This window comes from Gymnogyps californianus, chromosome Z (genome assembly GCF_018139145.2).
Source record: "Gymnogyps californianus isolate 813 chromosome Z, ASM1813914v2, whole genome shotgun sequence".
Classification (NCBI taxonomy): Eukaryota; Metazoa; Chordata; class Aves; order Accipitriformes; family Cathartidae; genus Gymnogyps; species Gymnogyps californianus.
Genome location: NC_059500.1, coordinates 5723483 through 5745738, shown reverse-complemented (window position 1 = coordinate 5745738; position 22256 = coordinate 5723483). Strand labels below are relative to the sequence as shown.

Here is a 22256-nt window from a genome sequence, read left to right as displayed (position 1 = left end):
AGAGCTCAGTGAACTGAAGCGCCTATAGTTTTTGTGAAAAATATAAAAGCACTTCCCATTAGTTTTAAAGATCAGCTGCTTTATTACACAAAATATCTAATTTTTTACCTCAGCCAAGAAACAGGGAGGTTTTCAATTAGATAATTAATTATCAGAAAATGTCTGTTCTTCCCCCAGAGTGTAACCAAAATGAATCACCAATTCAGTTCATTTTAATTTCTTCCCTTAACACTCATATCACCAGAGTTGTTAAATTCTTTGCATGATCACTGAATCTTAAATCTATAAATCTCATCATCTCAGCAGGAGGTTTTCATCTGAGATCTCTTGTGCCAAATCCAGATTGCATTTTAAAATGCAGACTCATAACTTCATTCCAATATGCTTGAAAGCCGTGGTGTTCTGTCACAATCTGGAAATTGGACATTTCTATTATTACCATCTCAAGGAGGAAAATGTTCAAGAAGAATCTCTACATATTGCTACCCATTTTTTCCATTTGTATTTCATAAACAAACATAAAAGGAAGCTAATAATGGAAGTATATCTTTGGTTTTGGGTTCTTACTGCCAGCCCACACAACTGCAAGACTATAAAGTGAAAACTGCAAAACAAAACAAAAAAACAACACTGAAAATCACAGCTTGTTTAATGTTGCTTAGTCTACTTTATTAATGATAAGCAACAATTACAAAGTAAATGAGCAAACAAAACCAAAAAACACCAGATGTACCCTGTAGATCTTAGATTTTATTTTTGCTAGCATCTACATAAAATACAATCCTATTCTTTACATTGAAAGGCAAAAAAAAAAAAAAAATCACTATTCTGCAGAACGCTAATTGAACAACACTCTTAATCTCACACAGCTACTCAAAATGGGGCTTACAAGGGGCACGAGTCTTCATGCGCACCCCCAGTAAGGGTCATATTTACAGAGAAGACGACTCTCATTCTCCTGCCATGCACTGCTGTGAGGGGTCTGCCTCCGTCTCCTCGACCCCCGTTCCTGCAGGCAGCGGGGGCTGCTCTTCTGCCCCTGAAGCTGCCCCCTTGCCTGCTGACACAGCCCTGGTCCCACACGTCCCTCTATTTGCAGGGCAGGGGCTCCAGTCCCCACCAACACAGTGGTCTCCCTGACCTCACCCCCATTTATCCAGGTCTTTCCTGAACTGAGCGTCCAAAAACCAAACACCCATGCCCTCACAGGGGCAGACAGACCCCAGCAATGCCCCACTTGTTACCAAGCTCCAGGCTGATGTGACTGATCAACTACTGCCCTCTGAGTCCCATTATCCAACCAGTATCTCTCTCGCTGTCCATCCATTCAGACCATCATGGCCCAACCTGGAGGTGACAACAGCAACAGTGTCAAGAACTTTGCTCTAGCCCAGGTGCATGACACCCACGGGTCTCCCCCCATCCACAAACCAATCATTTCTTCCCAGAAGGCCATCAAGTGAGTCAGGTGTGATTTATCCCCAGGAAACCCATGCTGACAGCTCCCAATCACCTTCTCCTTCACATGGCCAGAAACATGCTCCAGGATTTTCCCAGGGACCAAGCAAGGCTGACTAGCCTGGAGTTTCCCCTTCAGTCAACCTTTTTGTCTTTTTGGAAGATGGGTGCAACATTTGCCTTTCTTCGGTCACTGGGGACCTCCCCAGATCTCAGTGACTTCACAGAGGTTACAGATGTCTCGCCCTGCAAGTGCATTGGCCAATTCACAGCACCCTCAGGTGCACTCCATGTTGTCCCACCGGCCTATGGGTGAGGTTGTCTCCAGTCACCCCAGCTTGATGCTTACCCAGTGCTGGTTATTTCCCTCCTTGACCCGTCTCTCCAAGTGCAGAGGTCTGGCAGGACTGGCTGGGGAGGACTGTGGCAATGTCAGTGTTTAGTTCCTCTGCCTTCTGTGCCTGCTGTCACACCAAATCACCCACTCCACTCAACAATGACCCCAGATTTTCTTTGCCAGGCCTCGCCAGCAGTATCACTGACACAGTCTCTCTGCATCATCCCAAACCTAAGCACCCACGACGAGACATCAGGTCAGCAGACAGGTGCCTCTGTTCCCTGCAGGGGAGTCTCCATTATCTATCACCCTCCTTTTTTTTTTTTTCTTTGCTCAGTCACTTGGTCAGTATCTGTAACTGCAAAACCAGAGGTGGAAAAGAGGGCTGAGATGCGATGTCAGAAGTTATGAGCTTCCAGCTTCCCCCATCATGGAAGTTTCTATTGACAACTCGTTTGGAGGTGGTCCTCTAGATTTCCCTCCTCCCTTGCAATGCAGGCCTTGAGCTGATGGCTTTGTGGGGTCTTTGCAAGACCCTGTCAATCTCCTGTTTGTCCTCCCTGATGGGATGCAGCACACCCCAGCAGGCAAGGCCATCACAGTCCCCACCATGAGCATCTCCGCAGCCTGAGGCTGGGGCAGCAGCATCCTCCCTCAAGGCCTCTGATGTACCAGGGTAGCTGGTCCAGCCCATGCCAGAGGCAGTCTCATTTGTAACGTAAACATAAATGAACCATGTCCTCCCAAGAGTAAACAGCCACCTACAACACCTACATTTGAAAGACGGTGGTGTTCATTTCAGGTACATATAGTGTTACTCAGCTGGCTTATTGCAAAAGAATGATTTCACCATTTAGTACTAAAAAAGTTGATAGGTGTTTTATAAAATTGCTGGCAAGCAACCCAGATTAAGGGCCCCAGATCAGATCATAAAGAGACCTGCAGTGATTAAGGCACAAACACACCTAACACAGTGCTGGCAGTTTTTCTCTCTGTTTTTGCCTGAGAGACAGGAGTCGGAATCTGAAAATGTAACATTAACAAACCAAAATTTCAGAGAGGTTTTAGCCCATTCTCTAATGAGCTGTAATACAGCTCTTTCCCGAAGGTTCTCTGAAACCATAAAATCCTGAACTATGTTTATAATAATAAAAAACTGCAGATCTGATTTGAAGATCTAATTACTCAGTTTGGACATGAAGTGACAGCTTGCAATATAGATAATAGTTTTGGCAAAGCTGCAGACATTAATCTAGAGGAAGCTTCGGTGTAAAGTTATTCTGCTGTATTCACAAGAGGTGTCTTTGTGTTATTAAAATCAAGAGAAGCCACAAAAATCCATATTCCTGAAAGAGTTAAATCTGAAGAGCAACCTACTTTCAACATCAAATCTGCATTAACACCTACGAGGGCCCTTGGTCTTTGAACCACCAACTGAAAAATAAAAAATCCAGAAGTTCAAGTCAGTTCAACATTACAAACGGAAAAAAGAAAAGAAAAAGGGATAAAATAATAGTCCAGGAAAACAAGCAGTGGGTTAAGGTACAACATAAATCCTAAACCAGAAAAACACCTTCAAATAACACTGTGTTTGACACAGTGAAGCCTTTTGTCTGCATTTCCTGCCCTGAATGTTCTGCAGTTGCAGCTGACTCCAGTTCTTCGCCATTATGGCTTGAAATACTGCTAATTTTCAGAACTATTAGAAAGCTTTCAATTATCAGGAGAGTTCCAGGAAAGAGAAAAACTCCATGTAAACCCTTTGTGCGAAGGAAGAAAGTAGGACCTCGTAACAACCTCAAGCCTGAAGAAACAAAAAATCCAGCCAAACAGAAGGGAATTACACCTCTTCCCACAAAAATACACAAATAAATAAGTAAATAAATAAATCTCTTCTTTACTCTTCCAGACAACAGTATATGTAGTCTAAAAATTCAAGGTAGTTAGCGATAAACAAACTAGGTCACTACATAGATACCAAGGATAAACATAGTCATTTCTAATGCAGGGAAACGCTCCCAGAAAATTCTGGAAAGCCTGAGATAGCTGTACTGAATGCAGAACCCTGTTTTGTCCACAAACATCACCACCACTCTTCACTTTCTGGTGAACACTGCAGAACATAAATACTATATAAAGATCTGTCCTGTGTTAGTACTTACAGACATGTTAGAAAAAGCCAAAAGCCACCAAAAAAATTGCACGGTAGTACAGTAATGACCCATCCTCCCTCGCTAATACATCCCTCTTACAATTCAGGCCACTGCCATTTATAACCAGACTACCCATGAGCTCTGACAGGATCACGTGGTGACACATCTATGCTGCTCCAAGAACTACACTGGTAATATACCACAAACTCCACACAGATACAATTTCTTCCAAGTCCCCACTTCCACCAGGAAAATAAGGGATCTACTATGCCTTAAAGAGGGTCAAGACTAAATACTCTCCCTTTCCACCCAGAGAGCAATAGGAAGTACATGGCATAGGACTGACCATACTCCTTCATCAGTCACTGGTGGAGTGATGTCCACCTCTGGCCTTCAGGCTGCTTCCCAAAGCCCAAACTCTCGGCAAAGCCTACATGGCCGAAGAGCAGAGGCGATACAGAGTTATTCCACTGCTCTGGGAGGGTATGATCCAAAAGAAGTTAGTATTTTATTTTTAAACTACTTCAGCTTAGAAGAAGCACCTTCCATAAAGCCAATTTCAGCAGATACACACTACAACTTGTAATCTACCAGAACAGTAATTTTATGTCTTTTATGCTGTTCTCTTTCAAAGAACAGATGTAATATGTCTAAAATCTTCAGTAATTTTACTGCTGTATCTTAACAGGAAAATGGCCCAGAACAAAACTATACCCTTTCTGAAGCTGCTTTTTCTACAGAAAATCTGTTCTGAGATCCTATATTAAAGGCTTTTAAAAATTATTCCAACTGTTACAAAATACATATACTATGCTGTAGACAGACTGGGCATTTGCAATTTGAATTTTAAAAGCTTCTAACACCTCATTTTGAAAATGAAAAAGAAATGAGAATCTCTTGCATATACAGTAATAAAGTGAGAACACTGAATAACATTAACTGAGAGTTCTCCTGAAACAGCAATTCCAGATGATTACCTGTTTGTGAGATCCCTGCAACTCTTTGGGTAAATATTAACAGTATACTAACACTTCTCACACACACAATGAAATGTACATGCAAGCAGCTGCAATGCTTGCAATGCAGAGGCCTGCACTACAGGAGACCTAACATCACCGCTTTTAGCAGACATAAGTCATCAAATCTCATTATTTCTCCTAAAGGTAGATGCCTTTCTATGTGATGTATTGACCTTTGTTTTCAGACTTCAGGGATGCTCTTTGTATCATCTAGAAGGTACACACCCTTCAAGAAGGGGGGGGGGGGGGAGTGGACAAAAAAAGCTTAATGTGACACAAGAGACAAAAGATTGGTATGAAAGATGCTAGCACAAGACTTTTGATTATCTGCCAGACTAGAACATTTATAGGGTGAAAGAGTAGCTTCCTGAATCTCCAAAAACATAAAAGAAGAAAACTTCTTGTATTTCTTGCTACAATTATTCAGCTCTGAAAACAGTGCTGCTCTAGAGGAAAAGCCCAGTTCAGAAAACTGATTATAATTAAATCTGACTGATCTTTATTCCAGTGAAGTTGGGGTACAGTTCTGGGATATTCCTTCTTCCCTCCTCTGCCTTAAAAGGAAATTTTAAGTTGGGATTTAAAATTCTGTTCAGATTTTTCTACCAGTATAATGTCATAACTGCAATTCATTATTGGTAAAGAAACCAAGGTGCCTATTTTTAATTGTTTATTGCTTTCTACAGGAAATATAAAAAAAAATCAAAACTTGTCTATCAAAAAACCAATCAAGCAGCAGACTAATTAGTCAAAATTAGTCAATCACTGGTCTCAGACCCTAGGAAGAGACGCAGCTCCCACAGGGCTGGTGTGTGAAGCTGGGCTAAAGGGACATTGCCACTGGGGAAAGTCACAACACTTCTTGATCTGGTTGTTTACTTACTGAAAGATGCGGCTTTGTCCAGCTGAATCCAGCTGCCAGATTCAGCATGCACACATACACATGAAGTCCTTGTGAAACAAATAACCAAGAAATTTTATATTAACATTTTGAAGAGTTTTCTCTTTTTCCTCCTGGAGTAAGTGAAGCACGTAGTGATTTTACTCATTCATTTTGGCTTCTTCTTTCTTCCTGCTCAGCCTTCGGTTGGTCTGAATGGAGGAGCCAGAACCACATCTACTCACCAGTAGTTTTAAAGCAGTTTATTTGCTTAGAAATAAGCCAGGGCAGAATTTCTAAGGCAGGCAGCTCCTCCCGCTCCACTAAGAGCACGCAGGGAGCTCCTGAGCCTCGCCTGCTTTGCATGGCCAAGGAGAGATCTTTATCCATAAGATAAATATTTGGCACAAAATAATTAGGGAAGAAAAACACTGTAATCTGTCCTCATCAAAATAACCTACCAGGACAGTTTAGTTAATCAACACTTGATTGGCCCCAGGATGGTAAGGCAGCATGCGGATACTCAGGACTGGGAGATGGCAGGAGAAATGCAGAATTTGCTCCTCTGCCTACAGCCACGCCAAGGCAATGCAGACAGGAATGCAATGCATACTCATGGGTCTGATTTCTGTACCTGGTTTCCACAGTGGGTGATATATAGCTATACACAAGGCAGGGAGAAATGTGGCATTCTGTGCCTTAGGGTAGAGTCGGGGAGCGAGCGAGCTTGTCTCCCTGCTCGAAATGGTTTAAGTTCACCTGTCTGGCACTGAAAAACAGTCGTGGGACATTCACACATTGAGACCCAGCAAGCACCTGGAGGGGTAGGTCCAGAAACATATTTCTTGGGAAAAATTCGTAAGCTGTCACTGAGAAAACTATCTGTAACTTCCCCCTGAAAGGACCAGGCGAGGACACATCTGGTGTCCAACAGCCCCGTGCCACTCGCTCCTCCCTCCCTCTTCCCATCGCCCTTCTTTGCACCAGCGCTGGGGCTTGCCTGGTCCTGCCCTAAGTCATCCCAACAAGCTAAACTACCACAAAACTAGCATATGACATAGAAATGAAGTTTTTTATTGCTCTGCACCACCAGTGCTGAAATTAGGGAAAAGTCAGTGGCAAAGAGCAATTAGATGGACTTGGCCATACTGTCAAATCTCACGTGGCAGAGTTGCTCGTCTCAGCTGATGTTTAGCAGGAACAAACTATGGAGACTTAGGAAGTTTCCTACAGACTAGACACTTGTTTCACCCCTCCAATGGCGAAGCGGCTCTGACTCACAGGTCAGAGCTGCACCTTTTACTACTCTGTTACTCACTCAGCATTTTAAATGCATATTAGCACATAATCATTCAACTATACTGAAAGATACTGAGGCATACTATAGTAATAACTGCTCTTGCTGTGTGAAGCAATATAGACGTAGTCTTAATATTAAGCCAGTATATACAGTCAACCACACTTTACTCCAGCTGATTTCAGGGTTCTTACTCAGAATATTGCTTTGATTTTTTTCCCCAACAGATTTCAGGGAAGAAGCGATACACCTCTGAGACTACATTCCCAAGTATGTCTGACATTGCTTCAATTACCTTTTTTTGTTGATCTCTGGTTGTCCACTATGACTTTAGTAACGGGCTGAACCACAAGACCCACATTTGGAGAAGAATGTGAGGTTAAGTAAAACCACCACAGGAAGGAACCAGAGTGTAAATGTACGTCTAAGTGTTCAACATTACAAAAATGCAGCATTTCTCAGAGAAGTTTCTAAAAGAAAACACGCACCTGAATGAGGACACCAGGTTAAAGAGAAGCCTGGTGAAGAAAGTCAAGAGGTTACAATAGGATGAGCTTGATCACACCCAGGAAAATGAAAGCCATTATTAAAGAGGTTGATCTTTCTCCTGAAGGACTACATATAAATGATGCATGATTTTGTATGAGGTCAGAAGGTAAGCCATAAAAAAGACATCAAAGAAATTAGACAAAAGCATCATTAAAGAAATATATATAGGACATACCATAGAAGAGAACTACCAGGTCACTTTAGCTACTTCCCATGACAACAACACATAATTTCTCCATCCACACTGTACACTGTTCACAGTATTAATCTAATCTTCCCTTAAAATTGTTCAAATAAATGGACGTTCTGTGGTTTTAAAATAGTTCTGGAATAGTATCTGAAAGCAATCAGCTACTAGGTGTTCGTTTTTAACCTAGAAAAGTCCTTGTAAGGCAATCCTGTGCAATTCCTCACACAAGTAAGGAATCTGACAAGTTACATAGCAAATAATATTTTCTCCATCTCTATTTCAAAAGCCCAAGCTGCAAAGGGTGTGAGTAAAAAAAAACCAAAAACCAACCAACCAAACAAACAAAAAGCCAGTCTCAGAGCCCAGGCCACTGTCTGCAAATGTAATACTTCACTAGAAAAACAAAAAACTGGCAAACAGATTAAAGCAGTATGGTCTATGGTACCGTAATAGAGAATAATCAGAGAGGAAGCCTAAATTAAAGGGGCTGGTTGTGTGCAATGATATCCAGCAGTGATAGAGGCTGTTGTACATGAGGGAGAGACGGAATGAAAGATGTAAATGTTAAAAATAAAATAAATCAAATGTCTTTCACTTTCTATTTTTCACACTCACACATGGTATATATAAGTCTTATCCAAAAGTATTTCCTGTATTGTCTGTTGTAGCTTCACTGTTGTGGAAACCTAAGACATGAGTAATCAGATGGCAGAAATTACTGTTATTTACGCACTGCTGTCACAGCTCTCCATAATTATACAGGTTGACACAACATCTTGACAATGATAGGAAAAAAACAGTTTTTGTAGAAATTTTGTCAGCCTCCCTACATAGAAGCATGGCAAATAAAATTACTGCAGCTAAAAATTGGCAAAGCAATCATCTTCTTGTCTCTGTCAAAAAGTTACTATTGTGAGAATACTCAAAGAGACAAAAAAAAGGCCCTCTATGTCTAAACTGTAGCTTTATCCTACACTAGGGCCACAACCTGGCTATGCACAAATGCCTTGTGTTGTTTAAACCTGAAAACAATTAAGGAAAAAATGAGTTGCAAGGGGAGTGGGACAGGAAGAAGGAAAGAAGGTTATTTGCAAAACACTGAAAAAGTCTTGCTCTGTATTAAAAAAAACAAACGTGAAACTCTCAGATTCATGTCCATAGTCTGAACCACTTAACAGTCAACTTGAACCCATGCTGTCCATGTCGCAGGAGGGCAAGCTACGCACTAAAGCAGGACAGGGAAGACTGATTACTGATTGAACTCTTATGTGTATAGAATTGCAACATTCTGATAAAGTATTTTTGGTTGGCAAATTTCTCAATAGCTTTAATTGAGAGTCACCACTTGATGCAGACACTGCGTGCTGGACAGGTTACGCCTCCGGATCTGCCCCCGCTCTCCCACGCACCACCTGGGATGAGAGGCGACAGGGAGCACCCACATCGAACCTTCAACCTCCTCCGGTGGAGGCCCTGGCTCCCCTCCCTCTTCCCTGTGGCCTCCAAGGTCACGTACGACCCATGAAACTGAAGCAGTCGCATGTCTTTTGCTCACACCTTTAGTTTCCCACTAAGGAGAGCAGATCTTCTTGCGCCTGCTTATCCATCTGCTGCTCCTCCCTGCTGTCAGCCGCACACTTGAGTTTACTGCTTTAAACATTGTGGTTAAAATCCTAATTCCTAAAACTGACAACATGACATTCTGCTGCCATGAGTGGTATAGCTAAGATACTCTAGGATTCTCCATTTGAATGGCATAGATGAATGCATACTTTCTTCTCTATTTTCAAACAACTTCACCAAATTCTTACAGTCATAAAAAGCCTTTGCCTACAAATGGTCCCTTATTAAGAAGTTTGAGGGGGGTGGAGTGAGGAATACTATCATTAGTCTCAAAAAACAGTCTTAGACGTTCATTGCTTTTGTTGAATAAAACGAACTTTGACTTGAAATACGGAGCGCTGCATCCCGAGTTCATTGACAATGAAGTCTTATCTAACATTACCCAAACTTTTAAGAGGTATCAGATTAGATATGTGGCACATAAGTGAATGTAATTCCTCTGTATGCTATCTGAAGTGTGGATATACCCACAATATAGTATGTATGCATATAGCCACTATACAGTATGTAAAATTGTTTTCATGTGTTTCATATGATAATGCATTCACTTACACACCACATACTGCAATTATTAACTAAATTAGCTAGAGACTTTATTAGATAATCATGGTCTGTTTCATTTCTCAGCTTTTAAAACCTAAAATAGAAGGACACCCCCACTGTGATGAAAGGTAACACAGCTTGCTGATTAAAGAGAAAAAAAACCCACACAAACAAAGAACAGAAAAACCCCGCAAGTATATTCCCACAACGCCAAGACTGAGATTTGATAAAATCCCAAACCCTGAAGAGACATGCACAAATTCTGCGCCTCCAAATTTCTGGGACACCAGCTGCCAGCTCAGCCCCTGCTTTCAGTCATGTCCAGCATCCAGGTCCGCAATTGCAGTTAGTGTTTTCGAACAGGTCCGTGCTCCGGTCCTGCAATACGATTGGCACAAAGGCTGCTTTACCCCCTACACACCGTATCGTTAGAAAATTAGCCATACCCTACTGCCACTACACACAGTGAGTAGCTCTCCCTCTAACTTAAGATCTAAGTTTCCTATAAAGAAGGAAACCTAGAGCCATTATCACTTATTCCTCGGGCTGATATAACACATTGAATTTAGGCTGATCTTGGTTTTCCCCCTACGTTCTCCCTTCACCCCCTTTAAATGGAAAATGTATGTAAGTCCTCCAATATAAGACAGCATTTTCCAGAGGTTTTAAGTTTGCAGATGTTAAGGTCCCTACAACCCTCATTTGGGTTTGAATCTTTTAACTCACCTTTTATTTTCTAATGTATCATCTGACCAAGAAAAATTAAACTCGTATTTTCACAGCGAACCGGTTTTCAAAGTTGAAATAAATTAATACCGTTTTGATGTTCAGCCCATATTCTTTCAAACTCAAGGCAGCTGAGCTTCAAGTATGCTACAAAGAAGCCCAATATCACTTGTAATACAATGCTGACCATCCTTTAAGGTTTCAGAAATACTCCTGGCTCCGTGGCTTACATAAGTTTGAAATGCGTAAAAACCTAAAAAATGGAAAACAGTAACATGCTAACTCCTATGTGTCTCACAATAAATTTGAGAATAACACATATTTATTTCTGACTCTTGCACTTTTTTAAATGCCGCTTCTCCAGATATCTTTACTTATGTTGAAGGGATATCAGGCTGCGAGTTTGTCACTGCTGCTGTATGGACATGTGCTGTATAAACAGCTAATTCAAGGCATAAAAATCAATCTCTTCATAAAAAGTGATTGTCTTTTGAAATAACTTCCAAAGTGGATCATTTCCTTGATTTTCAGCTGGATGGTAATTGGAAAAATGTGGAGGAGGGAAGATAAGACAGTACCCCTTTTCACTATGCTACCATTGATACACAACCTTGTATGAAGTATATCCTTTGAAAAAAGACATAAAGGATAAAGGATAAAGACATAAAGGGCAGAGAAAGAGGAAGCTGGACATTTAAAAAACCCAACTAATACCACCAGGACTATTAATTCCAGTTATAATCATGCATGGCTTGACATCAAATTCTGTCCTAGGCTGTCCAGACACGTACAGGACGCAACAGTATATCTGCTATATGCTTTCTGGAGGCTATATGAGCAGTCATGGAAAATCAATTTGAATACAAATGTAATTTGTTAAAAGAACAGTGAAAATCATTATGCAGGGTCACACTGTCAGCAGTTTGTACAGAAGCAGATGCCGTCCAAAGATGCAAAGGCATTCCGTAAAACAGAAGAATCTTGGTCTTTAAAAGTCTCCGTGATCTTTTCAGTCTTTCAGTATAGTTACACGAGAACAAAGCTACAGTTTACCTCTCTTGTTTCTCAGCACTTTTACTCCTCGCAGCTCATTCCAGCCGCAGAAGGAGGTTTTATAGAAACTTCTAAGCTCAGAGAGAATGAAGGTTCCCGCTGTAACGGAGAAAAAGCAACATCTTTGAAACAGTTCCTTTAAAGTTCCAAAATATTTATCTCAGGCTGACAGGACACAGTCATAAAATAAAGAACTAGATTTGCCTGGTTTTGGCAATGTCAATATCATTTTTAGGCAAACCATACATAAAAATTCAGCAACAAGCTAAGTGAAAAAGCATGATACAATTTAAGGATCAGCTTCACAATAAAGACAACTGAAATGGTAAATCTTCAGAAGATCCTGTTGCAAAGACATTTAACACACAGACATGGAATATACTGATTTGCTATGCACTTACAGTACCATTACCGTAGCCGATCAGCTTACCCCATTCCATGAGGCAAATCTGGGGACCAAAACAGCCACCAGTTTTAAATTGTGTTTTCCTATCATTTGATCCCAGTCTTCACTAACTGTTCTGAAAGGTACTGGCTTATTTGTTCCTAAAAAAATACACAGTGGGACTCAGGAACCTGTATTACTATAGATGAGATGCACTCTATTTCTTCCACCTGAAATAATCTCTTGTAGTCTCTGTAGTCACTCTTGTAGTTACTGTCTGTCCACTACACGACAGAACATCAGACTGGCTCGCGTTCAAATTTGACCAAGGCACAGCAACCACAGCAAATGTAAAACCTTACAGCTGTTTTGAAATATGTATAAAAGGACATTCCTTATCAAAAATGCACCTGCGTCTTTCTTGCAAACTAAGGGGTGCAAGTCACTGCACCCTTGAAGCCTAGTTTCATCATATACATGCACATAAACACATCTCTGAAGATCAGACTCCTGTTACAGTGCATGAGATTGCAAATTTATCAGACTGGTCACAAAGAAGAAAATTCTAGTCTTCCATTGGGATGACTTTTTCATCATCATCATCATCATCATCTCTCTCTCTCTTTCTCCCCCCTCTCTCTCCCTTTTTTTAAAAGAAAAAAAAAATACTTGCTGATATACTATGTATGTGTTCCAAACGCAAAAAGCAAAAGAGGTTTTTAAGATATCATGAATAAACAGGATTTTGACCTCCATCATTAGTTGTCAGAGTTCCAATAAAGAAGCAGTCGGTATTTTTCTTTAACAGTAGACTTGAAACACAGGTCAGTAATGAACTATATGACTTAACTTCGATCTGCAGTTGCAATTTACCCCACAAGAAGACAGAGAAGAACTGGCCACTGCATAGATGACACTACCATAGGTTTTCATTATACACCATTATGCAAATGGCCTCATCAGCAAGTAATGTTCGAACAATGCACAAAGTTTTGTACTGTTCAAAACCTGCTCTCTAAAGAGTTTCAGTTACTTACAATGCTTACAGTCATCATAACTTTGGGAGGATCTATTAAAAGTAAACGTTATGACAGCGAGCAAAATTAACCCAGTATATCAGACCTGTCAAGCAGCGTTTTATTCTGTTTCAGCATAAAAAAAAGATTCTGTATAATTTTATTCTGTTTCATTTTGAAAGCCAAGGACAAACCTTTAACCGAACAATTACAGCTTAAGCAATCACAGAGCAAATGGATTTTTTTCCTTCCTATTTCACTTCCACTAGAAAATCTATGAAGTTCTCTCTGTTCTGAAGTTACCTATAAACATGACAAGCCCGTAGATTTAAATGAAAAAACGTCTCAGATGTGAACTACGAGAAGTCCTACAGAAGCCCAATGCAAAGTGTTTATGGCAAGTCCAGACTTTGTGGCAGATAGAGTATCTTTTGCTTAGAAGACTTTGGGCTTAAAGTGCAGGTACAAGGACATATTGCATAAGCCATCACATGCTCGCTGCAACTGCGTGAATGTTATTGGATTCTGAGAAGCCACCGTGCTGAATAATTTAAGATGTAATAAAATATTCAATTTTACTGATACATTGGTTTCATTTTAAAATAAAAAATGTGAATAATGACGGGAACAGGTCTAAAAGTCAATGGAAATATTCCGTTACTCATTAGGATAACAGTTGTTCTCCTAAGCTTCGGGAAGATACAACTAGGACGATCAAAAGGTCTCCAGCCCCGAGAGAGATTCCCCCCCACCCCGGGTATCACACAGAGGGACCGAAGCAGCCCCGGCACAGGGGCACGTCTGGAGCTCGCAGAGGGCGAAAAGGCTCTGCGGAGGGGGGGGCACGGGGAAGCCCCCACGCGGGACGGGGGCCGCCCACGGAGGATTCCGTGCTGTGGGGCGAAGAGGTGGTGACGGTGCGGAGGGGACCCACGGGTGTCCGTGTGCCCGGGGCTGAGCTCCTTCCTCGACGGCGCTGCGGCTGCCTCGGCGGGGAGCGCCGGGGCGGCACCGGGAGCGGCCGGGACGAGCGGCAGGTGAAGTCCCACCGCCCCCCGGCGCCTTCCCCCCCCGGGCAGCCCGGCCGCCCCCGGCCCCTTCGCCTTCACAAGAGCTGCTGCTGTGGCACCGGTCCTCCCCCACCGCCACCTCACGACGTTCAGCTCGTTGCTGGATGAGCTCCGACAACTTTTTCAATGCGAGGAGGGAAAACCCATCTAGCCTGCACTGAAGAATTATTCTAAATAATAATACAGAGAACTCCAAGAGCTCTAAAGTTATTTTTCTGGGGTAGGGTCGGGTTTGGGGTTTTTTTGGGGGGGGGGGGCATGAGACACAGAGAAGGCGCCGTTGGTGTTTCAGATGGAGATGCCCTAGTTAGAGGGAGGCAGGAGAAGGGTCGCCTGACAAGAGCTGCTCACTGCCGCCGAGATGCTAAAGCCCCCGAACGTGTTTGCAAACTGTTCCGCGGTTTGCTGGATCTCCGGCTCAGAGCCACCAGCCTTCAAATTAAAATGAAGACCGGTGATTGGGGTGGGGTGGGGGGGAGGAAGGGAAAAGAGATGTGGACAGCTCTGCGGATATTATTAAATCTTCCCAGCCGCTCATCTGGATTACATTTAAGCTCTCACGGCATTTCTTTCCCCTCTAATTAAGCGTAGTTTCAAAACAGAACATGTCTGAGGACGGATCTTTCGTCGGCTTCTACTTAAAATGTAGAGATAAGTATTTTTTTTTTTAAATTAGAAAAAAAAAAACAAACAAACAAACCAGGCAAGCCCAGACGGAGGCACTCGGCTGAGAGCCGCCCGCCGGTCGCGCCTCCCCGCTCCCCCGCGCACTTCGGCTCCGACTTTGTGAGAGCTCCGGCGCGGCCCCGACCCCCGTCCCCGCCGTCCCCGCCGTCCCCTCACCTCGGGCGAGGCGCGGCGCCGCCAGGCTCCCGCAGAGCACCAGCCAGGCCAGCACCGCGCGGCTCATCGTCCTCTCCTCCCGCGGCCGCGCCGCCTCTGCCGAAGGAAGAAGGCGGCAGGCGGCGGCGCCTCCGCCCGGCGAGGCGAGGCGAGGCGAGGCAGGTCCCTCCCGGCGAGGAAGGTCCCTCCCGGCGCGGCGCGGCCCCCGGCCGAGCGCAGCCCCCGCCGCGGCTCCCGCTGCCGCCGCCCTAGCAGCGGCGAGGAGGCTGCCCCGCCGCCCGCCGCCTCTGCGCGCCCGCCAGGTGCCGCCGCGCCTCCAGCATGGCCCGGCCGGCCGCCTCCGTCCCGCGGGCGGGCCGCCTCCTCCTTCTCCTCCTCCTCCTCCTCCTCCCTTCTCCTCCTCCTCCTCCTCTTCCTCCTGCTCTGCCAGCCCCGAGCGGCTCCTTCGTGTGGGAGGCGCCGGCGGCGGGCGGTGCTGCCCGGCACACCCTGGCACCTGCTCCGCCCCCCCCCCCCCCCCCGGCCGCGCCTCCCCCGCCGCTGCGGCGAGAGATGCGGGGGGAGGCGGCGGCGGGGTGGCAGCGGTGGTGCGAGATGAGGTGGACCGCTGCGGCCGGGGGGGGGGGGGGGGGGAAGGACGGCGGGAGGCCGGCGCTGGCTTCTGCCGGAGCCGTTCCCCCAAAGCCCGCTCCCTGCCCCGCTGCCCCCGGGTCCCGTTTGGGCGGACCGGGGTCTCCGGAGCGGGCTCAGGACTGCAGCCGGGGAGTTGCTCTTCCGCGGCAAAGCAGCGTGCCGCGGTTTAGTCGTTGGCCCTGTGGGCAGCTGCCCTCTTCTGTTAGGGAAAGGACGCAGGCTGGCGCGGTTCACAGAGATGATTTTGCCCTCCGCAAACTTTTGTCTTGTAGGTGTCGTCTAAGCCCTGCACTTCGCGGCGCGCTGCTTCAGCTGCCGACTTAAAATCCTTTCTGAACACCCAGACAGGGAACTTAACGTGAAAGGTTAAGTGTCCATTCTTCCACCTCCCTCCCCAGGTAGGGTGTCATCCTGCCCTGAAAGGAAATCCAAGAATGCAGGATGTCGTGAAATTTCAGAAGCAGTCCAAGGTGGAGGACGGGAAGGTCCCGTGTCAGACCACTACTCACTCTTTTTTTTTAACCTACCTGCGTATGTACACCCATAAGAGTGAAATAAGTACTAATTGCCCAATGGAACTCAAAAGGCTCTTCAGATATTTTATATCTGTAATTTGCATGCCCTCTACATGCCCTCATAGTAAAAAAGCCCATATTAATATTATATTAAACGTTAATGCAATTGCTGAGTGAGAAGAATGCACTTAACCGCATTAGGCTGTTGAGAAGCATTTCTGTAGATACAACCTGAATGTCCGGGCTGGTTGCATGAGAACGAGGAGAGACATCACGAAATTAAGAGTGGAAACGACCCGTTAAGTCGTCTAATCTGTTGGCTACTTTGGCTAGCATCTCACAATAGTTTCCAGCATTTCATTTTACAAGCCCTTTGTCTACCATTAAATGCCCGTAAATGACAGGGTGACAGCTGTTCCCTGAAGCGCTAGTTTTACATCTGAGCTTGCAATTAATCGCATTTTTCTCTGACATGGGAAGTATTTCCGTTTCAACACATTGCATTGTCAGGAAAGAATTAAAAGGATCAGGCTTTTTGCATTGGTTAAGCTATGAAATTACCAGAAATAACGCACCTTGATAAAGAGCATTTTACACCCAGAATCCCAGAGCGTTTTCTTCTCGCATACAGAGCACAGGTGCACACACCAAGCATGCACTTCACCCATGGCGGGGGTGTAAGCCTCTCTGGTGGCACCCAGCCAGCAGCAGTGGGGCACTGCAAAATTATCCAGCAGGTTAGGACAGATAAAGAAAAAAAAAATCTCCCCTACACTAATGAAGCCAACGCTAGCAGAGAAGATACATTAGCACGGGCTTTAGTCCAGCATATCTCTCTGGACATGCAGTAGCTGGTAGCATTCACCAAAACTTTCACTGTCTTCACTATTACATGTGCTAGCGTAATTCACGTGGCAGCACTCACATGGGCTACAGTCATGCCTTCGTTTTGCTGCACAGACGTACTCTGTGATTGCATCACTACTTCTACAGCAACTTGGATTTTACACGTCAGTCTCTGTGCCAGAGATCTCCCTGAAGAACTACTGTCTGGAAAGAAAATACTTCTATTTCTCCTCGAGGGTTGCTTTACTATCAATACAGAGATAGTGGAAATTTAGGAAGCCTTAACAAAGCTTCTGATATTAATGCATCGTTTCTCCGCAACGGTGCTAATTTTACTGCTTATCTCTGTTTTACAACCAAGAATCCAGCTGTCATAATTACAAGGCGAGCTGAACTTTAGCTGCTGTGGCAGCCCAGCATGCCTGCACCCCCAAGTGGCAGGCTTGCCTTTTTTTTATTTTTCATGAGGGAATAATCCCGTAATGTAGCCCCTTTATTTCCCCAATTAGGATAAATCTAAAGGGCCTAACTACATTTGGTACTGGGAAGCCTTTTTCCACTGAGACCCTGTGACTAGCAGCTGATTAAAATGACACAGAAAGAGCTTCTTCAAAGCCAGACATTGTTTGTTCAGCCAAAAGGGATGAAACAACAAAAGGCTTTTATGTCTGGTTCTTACCTAAAGTGCAATGCCTTTTTGTTTTCGGATTTTGAATAAGTTTTATTCAACAAAATCCATCTGCCCACCTCAGAGTAATCAGACTGTTCCTGCAGCTTTCTTGCTGCCTCTCTCTGCCAGGCTCCTCTTCACGTCCTGCTTCCCCCTGCTTGCTCCCCTGTGTTTGAGGAAGGACACTGGCTCGGGGATGCTGCAGGAGCTCCCCTTCATCCAGCGCCTTCCTTCTAGCCCAGTTGTTTTTCTTAGCACAGAGCAATGCAATACCCTGCTTCAACTTGGTGCTGTGAGAACGGCCCCGAGGTACAGACTGTTCCTTCCTCCCAACTCAGATGTAGTAACTATTTGCATCTAGGTTTTCTTAATACGGATTTTCTGATATGCATAAGCCAAACCTATTCACTGTGCTAGCCTGAGTTTTACCCAGGACTTCCTGTGCTATTCTGCTATGCGCCCGCAATTCTTCAGTGCTATATCGCCAGCGTTGTCATCGGGGTTGCTGTGGTTGCAGCATGTCACAGCACTCTCCGCCTATAGTGACCCATCCCTGACCTGACCTTCTCGGTAAACAGGCTGACCTGGTGTCCTTTGTGGTCCTCTAAAGTTCAGAAATGGTGGATTTTTGCCATTTGTTGTATACACCTTTCTTGAAGCAACTGCCTCGCTTGGCGGTGGGAAGAACTGCCTTCTGGCTCTGCTACCATTTGTAAGTACTACAGGTATGTAAACATCATTTTCATATGGGAAACCCCAGGACCCGAGACATCTTGAAAGTTCTCTTTGGCTTATTTGCTTACATATCTGCAAATCCTTAATGACTTCCCAACGGTGAAGGCACTTGGCTGAAATATGGACGAGATGGGATTGGCATGGCACAAGCCGTTGCAGCTCAAACTGACATTCTCACCTTTTATATGAATTTTAATATTTATATACAATATATAAATATTACATTTTCATATTTATATTTTGATACTTATCTGTAATGCAAAATTCTTCCTTCTGTCATGTGAATTCATGATGTGCTTCATGTTCTGGAATTTAGCACTGAAGTGTGCTCACGAGCTGCCAGATATTAAAACTTACTCATCCTGTCTTCCTTTTTTCTGCCATCCGTTGCGTGAACATAGGACTTGAAGACCGCTTTTTATTTTCCAAATTGTTTCCACCCTTCAGGATAATTTCTGCTGAACTTTAATTAGCTGCACTCTAATATCCAAATATTTATTTTGTTTGTTTACTAATCATTCAGGGTCAAGAACTCTTTTGCATCCAATTTTTTTAACTTCTTCCAGCTAAATGATCAGCGTTGTTTACTAGGAATTTCTGCCTAACAACAGCATTACCAGATAGAGACACTGGAAACTATCTAAATCTGCAACAGCCCATGCTTAGGCTAAGGATCCCTAATGATCTTATGGAATGGAAGGGGTAGAGCAGAGAGATAGATCAACTGCTGCCTTTCAAAGGGAAAACACAACATTGTCAGCTTCTTTGACACTGGGCAAGAGCTATTCCACAGCTGGTAATGTCCCCATTTTTTCCTCGTCTTCCTTTCATTAGTACCTTATTTTTCCTCGTCTTTTGTCTGCATTATGTCCTGTCCTACCTCAAATGCTCGAATTAAGCCTTTGAAGTCCTGCAGTACCTTAAACAGAAAAAAATTATAGCCATTAGAAATGTAGGCAGCCACGGCATTTGCCACACTGCCCTTAGGTAAAAAGCCATCAGTAAAGAAACAACAACAACAAATCTTAATGCACAAAATGAATACATTTTTAGCATAAGAAATAGAATAATGCTTAATGTTTAATAGTAGTGACATGAGGTCTAATACTTGTTACACAAAAAGTGAACAGAATAACTCCCATCTGTGCTGCAGTAGTAAAAGAGTAAGAGCTTATGCTTACTATTCGTCAACCTCTTGTCAATTTTAGAAGTCATCTAGTAAACATAAACGTAACCTGTCAATTACCCTATAATACCTTTAGGCTATGTGGGATACCAGCTTTGCCTGGGAGATTAGCTTTATCACTGGCTCCCGTCAAAGCGCTGACCAGATTTGAGCCTTCTTAAAGTGAGAGATCAGGACAAGCTCAGAGCTTGAGATTGTATTGCCGGTTCAATTATAATTAGGGCTATAAAGAGCCACTACTGCACACGAGCAGTAGAACTTTCCACGATGTTTTCTAATAATATGTACTTTGTTCGTCAGGGATTTGTTATACACCATTCACCATGACTGGCAACTCTGATTCTGCAAGTCATTGGCGTATATGTGCCTCAGAGAAAAGAACAGATACTACATCTGTCTGTCACCACCACTGCAACACTGCTAGAATTATTCTTTTGGTTGACACTGCCTCTGAAAAAGGGAACAATTCATTCTTTTATCTCTTCCCCAAAAGAGCCTGATCCCCCACTTGTTGAACATGCAAGGTTTCCAGTTAATTCAACGCGGGTTTTTGTTGCGTAAAGCATGGAAGATCCTACTTCCCTCAAACCTTTCTGGTTCAAAAGAACTGTTGTGTAATGCTGCATCACAGGAAAGGAAGAGAAGTGGCTGTGCAACACAGGGAAACACTCAAACTCCATTTAAAAAAAAAAAAAGTACTTTCTGTCTTCTGTAGCATGGATTTTTTTCTTTTTGACTATTTATAGAAAGGAGGCAACAAAATCAGTGCCGTAATTGGTTTTGATTCCCTTTCTTTTATCTTGGAAATAAGCCTTTACTGTCTACAGAGGACAGATATTTAAGAATCCCGTTCACTGGCTAAATGTCTGAGTATGTTTTAAAGTGAATCCTTTGCCATCCATAATATGAATGTGCAATGCGCACGAACACATAAAAGAGGAGAAGGGTGCACAGGCTAAGGTGTGAGAGCAAACCCTGGACTGAAGTATTCCTACATTTTGTTCTACATATCCTTCTGCACACCACTGAAGTGGTGGAACTAGATGCTAATTAATTTCAGCTGAAATTATTCCCAGTCCACTTGTGAAAGGAAGAAAGTTAGCAATTTAGATTTATGGGAATGATGAACAGCGGTTCTTTCGGCATCAGTAAGACGTGTGGAAGCTGAGTGCTAATGCACATGTGTCTGTTCACTGCCTCTACAAACAGACCATCACCAACACCACGTGGTTCCTCTGCTTTCTACATAGGAAGGTCTGAGTTAAACATTATCGTCACTCCTCTGCGTTGCTGATGTTAAGGTAACAAGGCAAAGATGCACCCCGATAAAGTGTCACTCGCAGCAAGCTGCACATAGTGCGTCTTCTGATGTGGGTGCAAATTGGTTTCTGCTCAAGGCCCTGTGCCAACAGGCGATGATGCCGTGAGAGTGTTGTTCTCAGCTGAGCGCAAGTCCCTCGGCCAGAGGGTACCCATGGTTCTTGAGAGGACGATGAGCACCCAGAGAGTCCACGACACTGCTTAACCCCATGCTTTACTGCCTACATCAGTTTATAAGATGCTTTTGCACTCGATAGCGAGGATGAGTCTGACTGGCATCTCGGGTATTATGTTTCTGTGCCCTCCATAGCCTACATCCCGCTTCCAGCTGCAAACGTGTACTTAAAGGAAATCGGTCAGCGGAAGAGAGATTGATTGAACAGACCTCAGTTCTTTACGAAACCAAGTTAACACACACCTCTCCTTTTGGAGTTTGTCTCTCTCTCCACTAGTACATGATTCCTATTTTCTCCACTTGCACACTGGCTGCCTTGCACTAGTAAAGATGGTTCTGCCCTGCTTGTTTGTACTCCCTTTCATGCAAAGCTAAAACATGATCATTAATGGGAGCGTTAAGTCACTATCAAACACATATACCATTCTAAACAGCTGTTTAGAGAGAAGAGGGCAACAGTTCTTTGAAATCTGTAGCAAAGTTCACCTTGTCTCTCATCCCTCAATATTTGGACCTATTAGCACCCTGAATGATTGCAGGAACATCTATGAAGTGCAGCCCCGTGAGCCAGGTTTGCAGAAGCTGGAGGGATTCATTCTCATGCAGTATATGTTGCAGTCTTTAAAATCTGTGCTCCCTGGTGTTGCTACCACTTGATCAAATGAGGCTGAAGCAGAATTTCTACAAAATACACAAGGGCTGTGGTAGAAGAAAGCTGATAGCATTCCAAATACAGCTTTTTAGAAGGAAATCTGAAGTTCCTACCTTAAATCCGTAATGACCAAGGTGGTGGGGTTTTTTTTTCCTTCAGTGCTACATAAATGCTGAAGTTGCAATTTTGCAAAGTTAAATGTGTTACACCAAGGCCCGCATCCTGCTGTTATTTATATTAGAATTCCAAGGACAACATCACGAATGAACTTGGTGAAAGAGTTTATTTCACATACCTACAAAAGATATTTTCATCTTAGCAAGAATATGCTTTAACCATTTAAACTGTAAGCAGCTCTTATAGTGTGCGAGGCCGCTTTTCC

General features: G+C 43.7%; 1 protein-coding gene across 1 annotated transcript in view; it reads right to left on the bottom strand.

Annotated features, from left to right (window-relative positions):
* Positions 1-15209, bottom strand: part of EDIL3 (EGF like repeats and discoidin domains 3) — a 269430-nt gene extending 254221 nt beyond the window's left edge. Inside the window, exon 1 of the mRNA XM_050913442.1 lies at positions 15143-15209. Within this exon, the coding sequence (XP_050769399.1) occupies positions 15143-15209 (67 nt within the window). The remainder of the gene's footprint in view (positions 1-15142) is intronic.
* Positions 15210-22256: the final 7047 nt, after the last annotated feature.